The following is a 20,441-nucleotide window of genomic DNA, read 5'->3' on the forward strand; positions in this document are numbered from 1 at the left end:
TGTATATGGACTGGATGAATGTCTCTTCTAAAAGATTAAATCATGCTGGAAGTATACAATGTAAGTGGGGCACAATCCCGCTCTATTTGCAGAAAGGGACATACAATCTCAACAGAAGAGAAGACAATAACAGAAGGTTGATGGCAGAGACAAACAGTGGGCCAGTGGCCTGCTCTATTTTCACTATATAGGTGAGTTTACAACAGACAAGACCAGACTTGAGTATTAACAACAGGCCTGCCGAGGAAAAGAGCAAAGGCTTGGAGGCACATAATTAATCCTTAGTTTGAGATGTACAAACCTAAGCAAAAAAAAGGACAATAACAGATGATACAGTCGCAGTTTACTACATAAATTTGGAGAAATATGGATTTATATGTCCAAGCATTTTTGGAATACTTTATTATATATATATATATTAAGTGTGTGCTGTTCAATTGTGTTCGGCAAGATTTTTATTTTTAATGTTTTGTTACGTCTCTTATGCTCACCCAGGCCAATTTATTTTTTTTAAAATACAGTAAAAACAGTAATATTGTGAAATGTGATTACAATTTAAAATATACAATTTTAATATATTTTAAAATGCCATTTATTCCCTTGATGGCAAATTTTCAGCATCATTACTAATTACTCCAGTCTTCAGTGTCACATGATCCTTCAGAAATCATTCTAATATGTTGATTTGGTGTTCACAAAACATTTCTTATTATTATGAATGTTAAAAAAAAGTTTAAAACAGACAAGACAAAAGAACAGCATTTATTTGAAATAGAAATCTTTTGTAATGTAATTGTTTGTTTTTCTTTACAAAAAAAATTGCCATACCATACTATAAAAGAAATCTATGATATGCCACATTTAGGGTGTGATCACACTTGGCATGTTTGGTTTGATTAAAATTTTGATTGCTCTGTTAGTGCGGTTCATTTGAATAAGTGTGAACGCTGCCACGTTCCACTTCCAAATAAACTCTGGTGCGGTTCGAAGGATATATGACCGCAACATGGAACAAAGACGTAAACAAACCAAAAACCGGACATGTCGTCACCAGATGCAAGCCTTAAAAGGACTGAAAGCTCAAGCATACCTGTTTTTTCTCGCCATAGTCGCGATGTTGCCCATCACAGTTTGGTACAGGCATCAGAACCGTGTCTAGTCACAGATCTTCGTTTGAGTGTGACGGAGGGATTCCTGACACTATTTTGACTCCTTTAAACATTTGATAACTCTTCACGAGTTCTCAGCTGGTCAAAATACCATCATATGCAGGCTACGCACATACAACGAGTGCATTTAGCCCAGCACACAGCATTGTTTTAGATGTTCGGTAAGTTCTGTCACGAAATATACGTAATAAAAGCCGACCAATCAGGTTGTGAACATATCCATATGCCTTTAGGTTCGGTATATTTAGGTTTGGTGATAATGCAAATGTGAAGCGGACCAGGACTAAATTTTTATTTTTTTTTGGTCCGGACCAAGCGAACCGAACCGAACCAAAGTGTGAACACACCCTTAGATATCGCTATCAATGTGTTTGTAACATTCTCAATGCAAGACTAGACCCATCCTTTCATTCCTGAAACATTCCACAGCTTCAACTTAACACAGATATTAGCCCACATTCCATACCTTCTGCCCACCTCACAACACACAGTCACACTTCCATGTTTTGTCTACCTTTTTCATTTCATGTCCTCAGTACAGTTAACACTCAGACACACATGCAGACACCACTGTTGAATGGTGCATCACGCACTACAGACATACTCTGTGATTCACAGCCAGACAAAAATCACACCATCGCAACGCAGCTCATCCCAGAAATACAACTACACACCTACATGAACTTAACATTCACCATCCATTTCACTCATGTTGACTGAAAAAAAGAAAAAGAGACACCTCCTCTGCCCCTCCTTTCCTGGCAGGGTGAGGTTGCAACACCCTCTTTAAAAAACAGCTTCTTGTAGCTACAGGCTACGACTGAGTGTTGGTTTACTGCCAATGTTTTTCCACGGCAACACAATGCCGATGTGCTGATCTTTACGCCGTGATTTACAGACCTGGGACGGTCAAAAAAAGATAAACGCGAGTGTAACAAGGACAAAGGGAATTTTCATAAGGACTACAGCATGTGCTAGAAACACTTTCATCTTCACCCTGAGCGAAAGGACCTTCATCACTGTACAAACATGTCCAGAATCCTGCCTACGCCAAACAAAAAATCCAAAAATGACAGGCTTCAATAGAACACGATTATTCCTTTCCAGCACAGAGCGTCACTGCGACCTCAAACAGTCATTCCTTAAGTTCAATAACAATGACAAGGCCATAAACTCTTGGAGGCCTGAGATACAAAGACAGGAAGAGGAGCTCTGACATGGAATGTGTACGACTACACACAGTGTGAAGCTATTGGAAAACTGATGATCATCTCACAATTGTATTGGAAACTCGTCTCTTTGTTGTCTCTTTGAAGAGTTCTCAGTCTTTGAAATAAGCTATTGTAGGTTATTTCTCATGCTCAGGGGAGAAACACAGAATCATATTCACTTTAAACTCTGGCAGCTAAACAACATCTGCTGTCCATGTTCAAAGAGATGACGGTCAGGGGTATAGCAAGACCCACATGAAAGAAAAATCACAAATAAGTTATCTTAAATGTCTCAACTGTTTCTCTAGGTAGGAAACAGTTAGGTTAAACCCTGCTGGAGAAAAAAACAAACATAATAAACCAGCCTGAGCTGGTTTGCTGGTCTTAGATTGTGATGGTCTGTTGCCTGGTTTTAGGAACTTTCCCAGCTAAACACATCTAAGACACGCAAAGCAGCTGGTTTAAGTGGATCATTTTCAGGTGGAAGATCACATTATTGAAGTTCTAAAAGAACCCAGAAATCTGTGCTCAGATTTATGAAAAGTCTGAGATTTCAACATACTCTAATACAGGGGTTCTCAACCCTGGTCCTCGAGGGCCACTTTCCACAATCCAAACTCACCTGCCTGTAGCTTTCTAGTAATCCTAAATAACTTAATTAGCTGGTTCAGGTGTGTTTGATTAGGGTTGGAGCTAAACTCTGCAGGACCAGGGTTGAGAATGCCTGCTGTAATATATACTGAATATTTCTCATCAAACTCTTCCTTGACCAAATTATTAAGCTTTGTTATGCAAATTGTATAGCTGTATACTGTATGACTGCAGCTGTCTCAGTTATTTCAAAAGACATTTAGGAGAAACATCTGAGACATTAAATGAATCAGATGTTCCTTTGAAGAGATTCTATGACTATTTTAGGCATAAAATTCATCATTGATCTAAAATGCTGTCATTCTCTTTTTAAGATGGTTTAATCTGTGTCAAACAAACTGGCCCAGATAGTTAAATGAAGTGCAGATGAAAATCATTAACTAACCTAAGAGCAATTACTATGCTAAAATTCGGTTGGTAACACAGGCTATATTCATATGAATATAGCCAAATGTCATGCCTCAAAATTTAGGAATCAAAGCACTTCTTCATTCTGGAATTGATTAAAGGTCAAACCAGGGAACCTGTTTTGTTCTGATCCAACCTTGGTTAAATGTCTGTAAATGTTTTCCTGTAGTGCTTGAATTACTTTGGACCACAATACTTCTGCATCACATGCGTGATGTTACTAAAGGGGTTAAATTTGGTCAGATCAGTGTTACTTCTACTTCAGCCTGATGCTGACATTCATGTGTGTGTGATTATGAGGATAATGAGGATGAGGAGCAGGTCCTGTCCGTCAGACCCGCAGGAGAGGGTGTGGGGTTCAGGCCAGCGGTGGGGAATTCCTCCCTCTCAAACCCAGAGCCGGAGGGTGAGTCAGGGTTGAGTCAGAGAGGCAATACAGGGGGGAGATGGACTCAGGTTACTCAGCTATCTTCTGAAGAAGGGGTCTTTCTTTTATTTGAAGATCCCTAACACAACATGACTCAACATTCTTAACTTAGCAACTGATTCAGCCTGGTTACCTAAATTAAAGAGTGATCTCAATAACCCAACAGCCCACTCACAAGAGTACGTAACTCCCCACCTTCATCATGGACCACCTCAGGAGGAACCAATATATACTGACTCTGGTTTCAACCGATTAAAAAATCCTTGGAATAAAATAAAAAAATGTAATATAATAAAATTCATACTCCTCATTCTTCTTAAAAACCCAGTTATCATCTGTTTTCAATTCACATTCTGATATTCAGTGCACTAATAATTGACCATAACCATTTCAAGGTCCATTTCTATGGCCGGGGGAAAATCCCAGCCTGTGCAGGGGGTGAATCCCAGCGTCCAGATTCCTCACAGACGGAAATACAGTACAGCCCAACTCTCACGTTCAAATACCAAAGCACTGTGTCATTCCCAACCCTTACAAGCTGAACGAGCGCCAATGCTTTCAAACAATGGCGAGGAACGGATGCTTCGGCCAGTCGCTTCTCTCCCTCTCTTTTTTCTCTCTCTCCCTCCTTCTTTCCCCTGCTCCTTTCCATAAAACCTTAATCTTTCAGCTTTCTCCTGAGTCAGCAGAGAAGCTCACAGCGGCAGGGCTCCTTTTCCTTCCCTTCTTTCTCCCGTTATGCCTCCTTTCTCACACTCTCTCCTAAGCTTTCAAAACTCACTGCTCCTCAAGAAAAGCCATTTTTAAAAACCTCAGATGGAGCCGATATATTCTGATGGCCTCTTTGTGAGTTGTTACCGCAATTATTATTGCCTCTTTTTAGAGCTTTTTAAGCTGATAGCCTACTTGTTCTGATCTTTTGCTACTTAAAAATGATAAAAAGTTAAATAACACAAAAAGTATTAGATTGAAGTAAAAAAAAAAAAAAAAAAAACTAAGGAAAACAAAAAAGTTAAAAGTGTCTCTTGTGTTTCTTCTGTCCACCATGACTACACTTTCCCATTCACTCCAGATACATTACCCGAGGGCATTTAGCATAACCAACTTAAAGTGTTCACACAACAACGAGAACAGCAAACACACTCACCAGATAATTCATTTTCAGCCCCGCTGTGTGAGTCTCTGGGACTCCAGACAGCACTAAACTGCCTGAGATTTGACCCCCGATGAAAACTCCCTCGGACTGTCCAGCTCTTTGTCAAATCTCTCTGCGTCTCCGACGGGCAGAAAATCCGGGCAGCTCCTAACACATACTCCAATTCCGTGATGTCAGAGGGCAAGAATGAGACTGTCCCATATACTTCTCTGTCTTGAGCTCGCTCGTTCTCTCGGTGTCCGTCCTGTGCTCTTTCTCTCCCTCCCTCTCTGGCAAAAGGAGGAGGGAAGAATGCATAGGGTAACCTGACACCCTCCCAGTTCCTTCTCAGACCTGACATTCCCTCTCCCTGCGACTGATTGGCTGAGGACTCTGTTCTTATGTTAATGAGCCTTACCCTCTTCCTCCCCCTGCCTGTGAGGAATGTTTAGTGAACTTCTCAGTAGACCTGAGAAAGACAGAGATTTGTTTTTTTGGCCATCCGCTGTACCCCTCACACACAAACACACAACTTTGTCTAGACGTTTTCCTTCAGCCTCAAACGTTCTGTTCCCTTTGCTGCTGATTTTGTTGCTCATCCTTTTGTTCTAGAAATAAATCGCCTCACACAACTCTTCTCTACTTCCTCAGGAGACAAAAAGATAAACTCCATTGACATTTGAAGTGTTTTAAAATGTTTAACCTCTTATTTTCACTATTTATCTGACCTGAATTATTAAAGAACCATTGATTAAAAAAAGGAAGGGCTGGGTAGATGGATCCTGACTAAGGGGATATATTGTTTTTTACTTAACGTATTACTGAAGCAAAACTCTCTTCTCTATTTATTTTCTATCTTCATTTCAAATTAAATTAATCTAGTCATTTGGCCAAATGATCGGGTGGGAAACTTGACTATTTTTCACATAAACAAAAGACAAAAAAAAATAAAAATGTTAAACTATAATAATAATAATCAATTCAAAAATAATCCTGATTGCAACATTTATTTAAAAATGAAATGACTCATGATAGTTAATTAAATAAACTACGCTAATCCACTCTTGTCTGCTTTTGTGTTCACAATTCACTAGTAATTTCAAAGCATGACATCATTCTCCAATTCTCCCGTGAGGGACTGACCAGGTCAGGGGGTCAAATTGGGATCCACATTTAAATCAATGTGGTAAATAGGCAAAAGCTTCATGTCCTACTGGATTGTCTTCTGCAATTTACAAATAACAGATAGAAATTCCAGTCCTCAGATGAAAGCAAGGCACAAAGTAATACACCATTCCTTCCTAAAAGCTGGAATGTAAGAGAGGTGACAGAAGAGAGCCGCACTGTCCTCAAACTGCCATGACATCGTCGGCTGGTGCTGAGGTCAGGAGAGAGGTCAGTGGGGTAGGTGAATCCCGCCTCACTGGAAACCTCCAAAACCTGATCTGTCCTGCCAGAGAATATTCTCTCATTTTGACCTGAAGCCAGTTTTGTAGTATCACTTGTTGATAGAGGCTACATTTCAATTTGGGATATATGCTTAAAAATCCTACGGTGTGTCTTTTTTCTGTTTGGAGGATAAAAAAAACAGTTATACGATTTGGAACGACATGAGGATAGGAGTAAACGATGATTCATTTTTGATGAACTCTCTCTTAAGGGCTAGGCAATGAGACATTTCTGCAGTTATCCCATTGTCAAAATCATTCCACTTAAAATGTTCACTGGAATGCACTATAAAAGTCATAAAAGCAGCAAAAAAAAAAAAACGTATTCAGAGCAGCGCCATGACAGTAATGAAAGCAAGGTTGTGGGGGATAGACTTACTGTGTTTTCAATGGCATGTAAAAAGCTCCTATCACTTAGAATTTTCAACAGCTGATGTATTTTTTTGTCAACTGACATTTCTTGGAAATACATTTTTGCAATGTTTCATCAGCAAAACAATCAAAAAACACATTAAATAACAGAACAACCCACTGAAAAAAATCAAACATGTCGCTGCTGTGAACAAGGTCTATGCTCACAATTTCAATTTACTGGAAATAATAATGTTAATATACATAAGACAGTTGTTGTTTTTTTCTGTCTTTAAAGGGATAATTCACCCAAAAATTTACATTCAGTAATCATTTTGCTTTGTAAATGTTGTTCCATGTTGTTCCAAACCTGTATGACTTTCTTCCTTCTATGAAACACAAAAGAAAATATTTGGGAAAAGCTTTTTTTGCCCAAACAATAAAATTTGGTCCAATATTGTGCCCCATTAACTTTCATTATATGGGGAAAAATACTGATATATTATTCAGTTGTTGTTGTTTTTTTGTCATACATTATTCAATTTTCTTTAATGTCGATTATGTACACTACTGTTCAAAAGTTTGGGGTGAGTAAGATTTTTAAATGCTTCTGAAAGAAGTCTCTTCAAAAATACAGTAAAAACTTTAATATTGTGAAATATTATTACAATTTAAAATAATGATAAAATGTAATGAATAAACATGTTTTCTATTTTAATATATTTAAAAATGCAGTTTATTCCTGTGACGGAAAAGCTGAATTTTTAGCATCATTACTCCAGTCTTCAGTGTCACATGATCCTTCAGAAATAATTCTAATATGCTAATTTGGTGTTCAACAAACAAACATTTCTTATTATTATAAATGTTGAAAACAGTTGTGCTGCTTAGTAATTTTGTGGGCAAACGTGATAAATCTTTTCAGGATTCTTTGATGAATAGAAAGTTCAAAAGTACAGCATTTATTGAAATTCAGCTAATCTTTTTTATTTTTATCTTTTTTCTTTACAGTCATTTTACTCAATCGAATGCATCCTTGCTGAATAAAATAATTAATTTATTTTCTTCTTTTTTATCTTACTGACCTCAACGTTTTGAATGGTAGTGTATGTATATTATCTTGCTTAAAATATAACAATCCAAGACAAGCACATTCATAATGTTACACAGCGATGATATCAAACACCAGTGCTTTTAATGCCTGGTAATTGAGTCATCAGTGTCCCAATGTTTAGCGTATCAAAGCCCTTTTAGTACCCAAATTCATGTTCACACCGATTCACATTTTAGAGAGGCAGAGTGGGAATTGAGACACAGTTCCCCCCACCCCCCACCCCATACTTAAACGACTGCAATCCCCTGAAGCCCATGAATCTGAGGCCATGAATTACACTGCACAAAAAAAAAAAAACTGGTGTCAAGCCAGCAAGATTCTCCCTAATTGAAAGTGCCATATGAATTTGAAGCCCTTATCTTCACGCAGTGGCTGTCTTCTCAGGCCACAAGGTGCCGTGTCTGGTCTCCATGACAATTGAGCAGCACTTCATCTCGCACTGCGGCATGTCTGCTACGCAAGATGGATTTGATGGTTGAGACGACATTCGCTCCTTCTAACGTTCTCTGGGATGTTTGTTATTTATTTCCGTCAGCTAAGCCTGAGTGACATCAGAGCTGTCATTGAAATTAGCAAGTGTGCATGGATTTTGTCATCATAGAGATTAGGCTATCACATCAGACATCATTTCAATTAGCGCCCCAACCCCTCTCGCTCTTCAGCTAATAAGCCCCCTCCGTCAGCGCCCACTAATCACAATCCTGTTATATATTAGAAAGAGGCGGGTGTTGGGCGATGCTCGTCTGGAGGTGAGAGGTCTAACTGCCTGTCACAAAGCACTAGAGTGGTGAAAATGAGACAATCTTTGCTGTTTGTAACAGCCCGCTGCACCCTTTCGATAAAAGATTGAAATCGTTCTGTATTAAATATTCAATGACTAGAAAATGCGTGACATCTTCCACACCTTAGCCTCTGTTGGATAGTAATACGGCTCAGTGAGTGTGGAACAGTAGGTCCATTGTGTCCGAGCGGCCCGGTCTCGGTTTGGTCAGGCTGTCACACCTACGCACAATGTAGTTGAGCTGGCAGTGTTTCGGCTCTGGAACTGTGACCAATGCCCCGTGGCCTCTGTAACCCCCTACATGCCGCGCGTGTCATGAGATTCAGGGCAATCTGGCAAGAAAGGCTCAGCCCAAGTCGGATCGGACCCGGGCACCCCAGAACAGACCAAGCATTTAGAGATACAGATGAGGGTCAGATAATGTGAATATGGAAATCCCATTTCCCTCTGAACCAGCATGGCAATGTTTTCTTCTCTCCAACACTGAACCATTCCTAACATCTCTGTTAGGTTTTCTCTACATCAGTCCTCTAAATTCCAGATGAATCTGCTGGAAAATTCTGGTGGGAATGTGAACTAGGATATATCTCAAAATAACAGGATGATTTATTTAATAAAGCCAAGCTTCAAGAATGAGTAGAATTTCAAACACTAGGTCTGTAGGAATAGCACAGTATATGATCTTAGGTTATACTACGGGGCTGTTGAATGCTTGATTCTGATTGGTTGGCGAACGTTCTATGGTGTGCGATTATTTTCAGGGAAACGCACGGCTTAAGTAGTTCCAGGCAGGTCTTGACCACATTACAGTTCCATTTCACCTTGCCAGATGATTTCAGTTATTTCAAAGGTCTTTACAGAACCAAAACACAATTACACTAACCAAGCAAATAAATATGGGAAACAATAGGATAAAAACAACAAATTATTTCCAAGTTGTTAGCAACGGAGGCTTGCGTAAGAAATTAGTCCCACACACAAAAGCGTTTTTAGGACAAAAACCTGACAAACGTCTTGAAATACATCATCTGAACAATGTTTTGAGGTGTGGTAACCGTAGTATAAGCGAAAGAATTGACTATTATTAGAAAAATAATGTCCTGAGGTGTAACGGCCATTACCACCTTGGATGTGCATTATTTTTCTAATAATTCAATGGCTCATCGTCAATTATTCCTTACTTTTTTTACTATTATTATAAAATTATATAACATACAAATGTATAACATTAAAATTTTTGGTTTTGTATTCAATGTTCCTCATTGTTCCTCACAAATTTTCAGACATTGGTTGGAATTTCACTTTTACCGTTTTTAATTGGTAGATGTCACACATTCCCATCAATTTGAATTAACCAACTGGTTGATTTTAAATGAACATGGTTTTAATTTTGTTTTTAAAGTAGAGATACACCGAACCTGGCCAATACAATAAGCCAATAATGTTACACTTTATTTTAAGGTGTCATTGTTACAGTGTAATTATATATTTAAGTACTGAGTAATATTAAGCAACTACATGTACTTACTATAGGGATAGGGTAGGATTAGGATTTGTTTGAGGTTAGTTGCATGTAATTATGCATAATTTACTGTTATTACTAAAGTAAGTACATGTAACATGTAACAAGGACACTGTAAAATAAAGTTATGAACGATAACCGATAAATGTTCAATAAATTGTATACAATTTACACATTCGATTCGTTTTCTAAATGAATGAAAAAATTAAAACCCAAAAAATAAAAAAATAAATCAAAACAATGATTTTAAATGCTAAGTGATTTTTAGACATCACAACATTATAATGTACAGTCTGAAAAATAAATATTAATTTTGAGTTTTTAAATAATAAGTGAGTGTTCGATTATGGCAAAGGTTATTCTAATTTGTAAAAAAAAGTATATAAAAGTATATAAAAGTATATAAATTCTGGAGAAAAAAATTAAACATAAAAAATGTATATTTTCCTATAACCAATATGATACTGAAAAATTGTGCATTCCTCATTTATTGAATAAACTCTCCAATCAACAAGTGTTGCTTCCATTCTCCAATAATCTGAACCCATCGATATCGTGACATGACCACAATATGGCAGTGACATTTGACATCTTTATGGCTTGTTATGATGAATGCTTTGAAAAGTCTGGCTAAAATAATCCCCAAGATCACTGTCAAAGTCAAGAGAAACATTCAAAGCATTTCCTGAGTCTGAATGAAGGCTGTATTGGGAGAGTAATTCTTTGGTGCCACATCATCAAGAATTACTAATGCAGCTCCTGAAAACAACAGCAGCGACATCAGCATCCAGCCCATGATGCACTGCTCTAGTCTCTGCTCTGAGAAAAAAACAATGCACATCCTTGTATTGAGACATCCGGCCCCCTAGCCAACAGCAATATTCATGCAGCTTTGAAGGACAAAGGAATAAAGAGTTCCTTTCTTTGTTGGGACTGTCAGGCCCGCTGCGCAGTCTGTCACCGAGGTCTTTTAACTACTTATGATGAAGGAGAGAGAAAATCCTCAGCCACACTGTGTTTTCACATGAAAACACACACACACACACACACACTTGCTTGAAAGCACGTCTAAATAAACACACTAACATGTACTACACAAAAATGACAATGATTTGTCCTACAGGACACTGCAGCAGATGCAGTAACCGGCAGACAGGCAGCTTTCCAACCCCCTCTGGAGTGTTTTTGGTCTTCCCTTATCCACAAACGGAGGATGAGCGTCTATATTTGTACAAAACAGGAAAAAACAAGACCTAGCCCCTATGAAAACCAATCACAATCTAAATCACAGCCTGATTTTACACACTTAACACACAGCAGGAGTAACAGGGTTGATCAGACCACTACCGAAATTTAATTTCCATAGATAATTATATTTGTTTATTTTCAGATTTGGGTTCTCATTATTATTTGTCCTCTTATCAGTCATGGTAATACTTTAAGATGATTAAAAACCACAAAGTGAATCAGTCTTCCTCTCTTTTAATCTAAAGTTGCAAGGATGAGACTTATGGCGTGTGCAAAGCAAGCCAAATAAGCACACACACACACACACACACACACACACACACACACGGAACAACATCAGCAATAGACGACTAGCTCACTTTTCTCAGCCTCACTGCAATTGAAAGATTAGCATTAATGTGGCAGGAAGTATATTGCATTATGTAGAGTTGAGCATAATCAAGGAGTGCTGGGGATATTACTCACAATCTGTGTGTGTGTACTTGTGTGTTTGCTTCCCACAGTCTCAAAAATCCAGAGAGCCTTCCAATCATCACCTCCTCCTTTATCCTCCCAACACACACACATATAAAAGGAGGAAAGAGATGGAGGAGAGCAATAAATGAACCTGGGCACCCCGCTGGTTAATTAGATAGTGCTGATTTGATTTTTAATTTTAATCAGGTTTTTTTTTTTTTTGGGATGCTATCTGGTTTCTGGATCCCATTGAAAAGTGCGCTCTCTCCCAAAGCCCTCTCTAAACAGAGCTTTATTGGCATGATTGGTAACATTTACAATATCACTGAAGCGTATAAGTACGTACAGTAACAAAATAGACAGCACAGAAAATAAATATGGTGCAGTAAACAAAGAGATAAAGGAAATAAAGGGGAAAAAGGGGCAAGGTAAAAAATAATATAATGAAATAAGAAAAAAGTAAAGAAAAGAAAAGAAAAAAAAAGGAAAAAAAAATTAAAACCAATATTGCCATTCTGTATACAGTAATGAAACAGACAGCACAGAAAAAAATATTATGTAGTAAATTAATAAAGAAATGAAGGGGAAAAGGTAAAAAATAAGACAAAACAAAATATGAGACAAAGTAAATAAAGAAAAAAATACATAAAAATAAATAAATAAATAAATAAATATAAATAAATAAATATATATATATATATATATATATATATATATATATATATATATATATATATATATATATATATATATATATATATATATATATCAGTAATAAATCACCCAATAAAATAACAATTTTCATCACACGTGTCTATTGACAAGCTGAAACATAGCTAACTGTGTCTCCCTTTCCTCTGAATAACTTGTTTTTATTATTCATTTCTCTGGAAACATTTTTTTTTTTTTTTTTGGAAATGTGACTGCTCTCTGATGTTTTGATATTTTTTCCCATTTTAGGAGAAAATGTACTTTTGTTTCGACTTCAGAATCTTTCATCCTTTGGTATTCGGGATGTTTTGCGCTGTTTTGTGTCTACATTTACCCAGCAATCTAAATGAGAACATACCATTGGCTTCTATTGATTTTACATAAAGCTAACAGACTAACCCTAATCTGAACCTTAACAAAACTCCAGAAAATAATTTTAAGAACATTATGTCCTTTGTGAATCATTTTTGCCTTTGAGGGCTGCTTTAAGGGAGTTTATGTGAGACTAGCAAACTTAGTCAACTCACACACACACACTAATCCATAAATCTGGTGAGAACTGAAGCATTCTCAGCCGCTACAGAGTGACTAAACTCTAAAACAACTATGAAAAGAGAGACCCATCTGATATGCATGGACACAGACATGCAAACACCAAAGTGAGACACCAAAGAACTCCAAACAATCCTACGAGTCTCCTTCAGACGGACACAGACGCAGTATTAGCCGGCCTCCCCTCCCCCTCTCAGTGGAATGCAGGAATGTAGTGCTGCTAACCCTAGCAGAACGCCACTCTCTCCGTCTCCGACCATCACTTCCAGGAAGGAGACCGTTTTCCCATGGGCTGGCTTTCTCCAAGTAGCCCATTCTGCTTGAACCTCACCTCAACCATACAAACGAAGTGAATAAGGGTCTCCACAACAACAGCTTTAATTATGTTCCTCTCGTTAAACTATCTGTCTGGAGGATTGTGAGGTAATACCCTACCCAGACATTAACAGTGTTATTACGCTCTCTTACAAATAGCTTTACTGTCTGAAAAGGTTAATTATGAATCACTCCGATTTCCCACTTTCAGAAATGTGCTTCCAACAATAAAAAGCGCAGTTGTAATCAGAACGCGGCAGCTGTTTGAAGCTATCTGTGGGGAATGAGAAACGTTTGATATAAACTCAATTGCCTGATACACTGCATCATTCGTTTATTTCTAGTCTACTGCATTTCACTGCATGTGTGTGAGTGTGTGTATGCAAAGCCCAGTGTATCCAAGCTTTGCTCTCTGCCCTTGAAAATGAACGAGTCAGTGTGAGAAACAGAGTCTCTGGGTCCCAGGTGTCTGGATAAGGCAATAAGCGGAGGTCTCGAGGAAATGTTGAGATAAGACCACCACATCCAGAGCTGACAGGCCATCAGTAACTGCCATCTAATGTAATATCATTACCAGTCTCTCTGCCATCCGACTCCTGTCTTATTTCATCTGATTAGTCTTCATGCCACTCTTTACTGTCAAATATAGATTTTCAATGATACATTGAGGTGCACTAGGGTGAAAAAGTCATGATATGAAAAGGGTGGCCGAACATTTTTAATTAAGATTATAAATACTCTATCACACAAAGAATGTCTTTCAGTTTTAATAAATCAAGCTAAATTCATATGTTGAGATATTTGTGATGGAGATTAAGATTTTTTGCAAGAAGTCTCTTTCTCTGCACACCAAGTCTGCCGTTCTCTGATCAAAAACACAGTAAAAACAGCAATAATGTGAAATTTAATTACAATTTAAAAGAAGTTTTCTTTTTTAATATATTTTAAATGTGATTTATTTCTGTGACGGCAAAGCTGAATTTTTAGCATCATTAGTCCAGTCTTCAGTGTCACATGATCCTAAAGAAATCATTCTAAATTGCTTATTTGGTTCTCAAGAAATATCTTATTATTGAAAACGGTTGTGCTGCTTAATATTTTTTGTGGAAACTATTATATAAAAAAAAAAAATCTGGATTCTTTGATTAATAGAAAGTTCAAAAGAACAGTGTTTATTTAAAATAGAAACCTTTTGTAAAATTATTAATGTCCATTGTCCACTGTCACTTTGGATGAATTTAATCTACACTTGCTAAATAAAATATTAATTTATTTAAAAACAAATCTTACTGGTCCTAAACTTTTGAACAGTAATGTGTATAAATATTTCTAAATAATCTATGTAGTTAATAAGTTTACAATCATTAAAAAATAAATCAAATGTATCCTTATATTTTCTAGTTTGTATTCACTTGTATTCGTGTAACTTTGTTTTGTATTCTGAGGGAAAAGATTGCTTGACATGCTGAAACAACTGATGGCTGAGCGAAACCACAGCAGCAAATAACTAATAATGAAAATAGCTTGAGATGAAGGGGGAGAGGTCAGAGTTCAGTTATGAGGTCTGAAACGCAGTCTCTGGTTTCTCTCAACTCCGAGTCCTGCAGTCCCTTCCATTCCATTCGCTGCCACATTCACTCAAATCTCAATCCACAGCCTTTTTACAATCTACGTTATAGCTTTTGAGTGACACACTGAGAAAAGTTACGAGTACAGTAGTGTACTAATACCAAAAGTGATGTCCAGCCTAGGAATGTTAACCCTTTATTCAAATTATTCAAATTTTGTTAAAGAATATTGCACAGTTGTGCTTTGAGTCAATAGTTTTATTTGCGATACAGCTATGAAATGCAATTGTGCAGACTTTTTTTTTTTTTTTTGTCAAGCTGTAATTCCAACACATGCAAAACAAAAGAGAACCAACAAAATATTAATAACTGATGATTATGTTTTAGTCAATGTGAGCTCTTTCCTGTGAGATTTTACCACCTTTTTGCATGGTAAAATAAAACCTGTAGCTGTAGTTAACCTGTAGCTGTAGCTGTAGAAGTGTTTTGTTCTTCCTCATATTCAAAATATTTTAAATATATATATTTTCCCAATATTTTGATGGTTTAATCGAATTTATGATGAATAACCGCACTCTCAAGTTATATTTTCATAATTTATTATTACTATGTCCTCATAGACGCGTTTCGGCCTAAGCCATCATCAGTGTGATGTCTCATCACACACTGATGATGGCTTAGGCCGAAACGCGTCTGTGAGGACATATTAATAATCAATTTATGAAAATATAACTTGAGAGTGCGGTTTTTCATCTTTATTTTTGATAAACGTCTTTATTACTCGCACCCATAAATTATTTTGGGAGTTGAGCGCGCCTGCTCTTAATATTAATCGAATTTAGGCTCATTAAAAACATCACCTCTGGACTTCACTTTTGGCCACTACTGTTTTTATAGTGATAGATATCAGTCAAATGATTAACCCAATAAAATGTTTAGCTCATCTTGCTTTTTTATTTTTTATTTTAGAAGTTTTGTGTGCATCTCATTTGCTATAATTAAATTGTGTAAGCCTATATAATAAACATAGGCATGATATCGAACATCAGCTCTCTAATTATTGGTATCATATCTATTGAAAACATGTATCGGTCATTTATCTGACAGGACAAAGCTACTCACCGAAATGGGCAATTCCCCTGGAACATCCTGTGATTAAGTGCTTTGAACTTCAAGGGAACAATGGTAGCTCACGGAACACCTCTATTGCAGAGTTTGATCCTCCAACCTCCTTGTTATCAACCCTGAGCTTTAACCGGTACACCACCCAATAACTTACACAAAGTAGACACTGATGAGGCTCCATGCATGAGCGCATTTAAAGATCACGCCTGTATCTCAATTCTCAGAACATGAATCAGTGTGTCAGTGTCTTTAAAACAGAGATTATGAAAGTGTATCATGCTTCAAACACCATTAGACAGCAGCATCATGTAATACATGGACAGTTATGTCAGTCCCGCTGCAGTGCAGTGGTGCTTATAGAGTTCAGGTGGGTCAGATGAAATTATTAACTCCACTGACCCACAGATAAACATCACATTGATCTGTGTGAGAGACTGGAGAGCAAGGTTCTCGGTCTCCACCACAGCATATAATCTAACACACCTCATTTAACCCACAGGAGGAGAGGGCAAACGTTCACGGAGACGGACAGATTTTTTCGAGACACCGTGATGTCTGGGTCTCAAGGGTTGCAGTATTGTCGGACTCGTGGGTTAGGGCAGTGCCAGGGGGCACATCCATTACCCCAGCTGAAGTACAGTGCAGTGTGGGGTCGCTGACCCCTGTGCACGCTGGTGAAATACAACACCCATTTATCAAGGGGTCTGGAATGTGACTGAGAAATTAGAGGGGGGCAGTGGGTGACGGGGCAAAGCCAAATATCACCCAAATACTAGGCATTTTACAACAGTGCAAGCAATTTTGCATGAGAGAAAGAGAACTGTTGGATAACAGGGTGCGCTGTTGTTCTCTCATGACGACACTGAGCAGAGGGGTCAGAGGTCACAATGTGCTCTTGTGTGTTTGAGCTGGCTCAGTGTCGGCGTATTAGGCACATGCATTCTAAAGCAGCATTTACCCCAACAGACCCATCAGTAAAAAGTTGTAATTTCTGTTTTATGTTCACAAAAATAAAAAGCTTTCCAAGTACTCCCAGGGTACACAAACCTCTGGTTGTAAATCACTCCAAAATTTGTGTGGGTATGTCGAAGTGTAGATATAATGGCCTTTAATGAGCAGATCAGTGTCTGTGTTGCTCTGCAAAGCTCTGCGTGCCATTGACGCCTCTTATAGAGATCATTTCAGAGACCCATCACTTCCTGATTTGGCTCCTATTCTAATACTGCCTGTAGCGCTGGAAATAAAGGCCTGACCAACGGCTAATAACTCATTACAGACCCACTGAGCTAGTGGTTAGATAAATGGAGAGGGGAAACAAACATGTCATTCAGCTTTGTGCCAAAGCATGCATACACATAAACACACACTCTGCTCTCTAATTTAGTACAGTTATGCCTCCGTTTGACCTTGAGAGCGCCTGGGCTTCGGTCTAAAAATAGAAGAGGCCAAATAAACATATTTCATACAGCTTTCACGCCCTGTTTAGACATGAGATCAGGCCGTGAAGAGCAGCGATCATGCAGGCACGATTGCTGATTGTGTTGTTCATGAGAGTTATATGCGACGTGCCAATACTGTGCATTCACCGGTCAGCAGGAGGCGCCACTGCTGCCTTGAGTTTCACTCCTTACCAGCGGCTCTGCAGGAAGTGGGTGATGCTCTAGATGAGTTCCAGATCCGGCAGATGAGGGCTTCAGCGTTCTAGATCCTATCTATCAAAGAGCAGTGAAACAGAGATAAATGATCGCACTGATCTGGAGGAACAACGACACTATAATGGGCTAGTGAACTTACTTTGACATGGAGATTTGCTTCTTTTTTTTTGTACACACAGTCATTTGCAGACACACACACACACACACACACACACACACACAGACAGACACGCAAATTAATAATTCTACATATTCATGCATCTCATTCCCAACCTTGTTTAAAGCAACAAAAAAAGATCTGAAAATCTGGAAATAAAAACTTGTGTACTTAATGTCTGAGGGTATGAACTACAGTCCCATGAAGCATGTGAATTAGCCTATAGTAGCATACAAATATTAAATTATTGATTTGTACTCATTTATAATATTCAAGTGCAAAAATACACAAAATTACTGAATAAAAAACATTATATATATACTACAGTTCAAAAGTTCGGTTAAAGGAGAACTCCGGTCAATTTTAACATTGTGCTAATTTTTTTGTAAATTTGGAGTGCTGTCAGTACAGAGAACAACGACAAAAATCGGTGTTGCCTACACCATGTTATCCTCTTTTTAAAATCTGCACCCTGTTGACTTCAATGGGGCAATGTTTAAACCTGCTTTTAGCCTCTTAACATCCTTGATGTGTCATTACAAGTGCACAGCCATTGTGAGTGATTCATTCGGAGTAAACACGAGTGAATCTGACTGCAGTAGATGTGAAAGATATGAATAAAAATTATGTTATTTAAGCCAGCGCAAATACCTGTATTTGCATCCTGTTTTCGGTCGAAGTACAAAGTAATCGATTGTCGAGTTCACACGCATATATGATCACGCGCGTGAACTCGACAATCGACTACTTTGTACTTCGACCGAAAACAGGATGCAAATACAGGTATTTGCGCTGGCTTAAATAACATCATTTTTATTCATATCTTTCACATCTACTGCAGTCAGATTCACTCGTGTTCACTCTGAAGGAATCACTCACATTACCTGGGCACTTGTAATGACACATCAAGGATGTTAAGAGGCTAAAAGCTGGTTTAAAACTTGCCCCATTGAAGTCAACAGGGTGCAGATTTTAAAAAGAGGATAACACGGTGTAGGCAACACCGATTTTTGTCGTTGTTCTCTGTATTGACAGCACTCCAAATTTACAAAAAAATGAGCTCAATGTTAAAATTGACCGGAGTTCTCCTTTAAGACAGTAATATTGTGAAATATTACTACTATTTAAAATAGTTGGTTTCTGTTTTGATATATATATATATATATATATATATATATATATATATATATATATATATATATATATATATATATTTACATTTATTCCTATGTTGGCTAATATTAGCCATTACTCCAGTCTTCAGTGTCACATGATCCTTCAGAAATCATTTTAATATGCAGATTTGCAAACATTCCTTTTATTATCAATGTTGAAAACAGCTGTGCTGCTTAATATTTTTGTGGCAACTTTGATGATGCACGTTTTTCGGAATTATTCGATGAATAAAGAGTTCAAAAGAACAGTATTCATTTACAAAATAAATATTTCAAAACTTTATAAATATATTTTGATAAATTTAATGCAATTTCTTACTGACCCCAAACTTTTGAATGGCAGCATACAAATATATAAGTTTAAGAGAGTATAAGGAGATCGACTAACAATCACACTCTATTCTCAGATCATGTTCTCTGATGAATTAAATCATAAGGTACCCACGCAAAAAAATGCCGCTGTTACCACAAATCTTTACAATGTATGTAGTTGTTACGGAATTTTGATCGGTGTTAAAGGTTTTCATATACAGAATATTTACAGTATAATCAAGTCACATAATTATTATTTTTTATGATTGATTATTTCTGTCACTTGTGGGTCCTCATGCCCATCCTTAATACACACACAAATGCAAATGCATGCATACAGATAGTATACGCTACTAGCTGCCGACAGTGCAAGAGCACATCAAGACTTCATGGAGAATGAAGATCTGTTTAAGCAGTGAAGAATGCCCTGCTGATGGGCTTCTAATTCCCGTTTCATTTAGAGAGGGAGTATTCTTTCAGCCAGGGCCTCGATTAGAGGGGTAACGGCCCGTAAACAGAGAGAGAATGAAAACCAGAGAGAGAAAGGGATGGGAAATTAAGAGAAATCAGCTGGAAAGAAAACTGTTCAGAAAGAGGAGAAGGATCAGAAGATGTCACTGGTGGTTAATTGAAAAGTATCTGTATTCATCAATATAAAAACAGCACCGTCATGCACCACTCTCTGAGAGACTTCACTGCAAACAAAAGCAAACAGATCCACAGCAGCCAGGTGCAACCAGCAGCTGTTAGATCCATCTCTCTCAATATCCCAAACTCCATGCTGCACCTACCTCGGCTGAAGCCCCCTGCAGACAGTCAAACATTTTACAGAACACCTGGAAGGGGAGGGGAGGAGATGAGACGTCCGCTCAGACAAACAACACATCAAACTTAATATGACAGCTAGCAACACAGAACAACAGACTTCATCACAGGCTCAAGATAACCAT

At 37.7% G+C, this 20,441-nt stretch overlaps 1 protein-coding gene across 3 annotated transcripts in view; it reads right to left on the bottom strand.

Moving 5' to 3' along the window:
* bcar1 (BCAR1 scaffold protein, Cas family member) overlaps positions 1 to 20,441 on the bottom strand; it is a 93,721-nt gene that overhangs the window by 40,351 nt on the left and 32,929 nt on the right. The window contains exons 2-3 of one of the 3 annotated variants that reach the window (XM_081373058.1): positions 20,283 to 20,327; positions 17,824 to 17,904 (exon numbers count right to left, since the gene is read on the bottom strand). The exons of 1 other annotated variant lie outside the window; for it this stretch is intronic. In XM_081373058.1, coding sequence (XP_081229184.1) covers positions 17,824 to 17,904; positions 20,283 to 20,327 — 126 coding nt within the window. Of the gene's footprint in view, positions 1 to 5,013; positions 5,293 to 17,823; positions 17,905 to 20,282; positions 20,328 to 20,441 lie in introns of those variants that run through there. One more of the 3 variants, XM_081373059.1, reaches the window with a different exon arrangement.

The sequence above is a fragment of the Scardinius erythrophthalmus genome (genome assembly GCF_964197995.2).
Source record: "Scardinius erythrophthalmus genome assembly, chromosome: 8".
NCBI classification, from domain to species: domain Eukaryota; kingdom Metazoa; phylum Chordata; class Actinopteri; order Cypriniformes; family Leuciscidae; genus Scardinius; species Scardinius erythrophthalmus.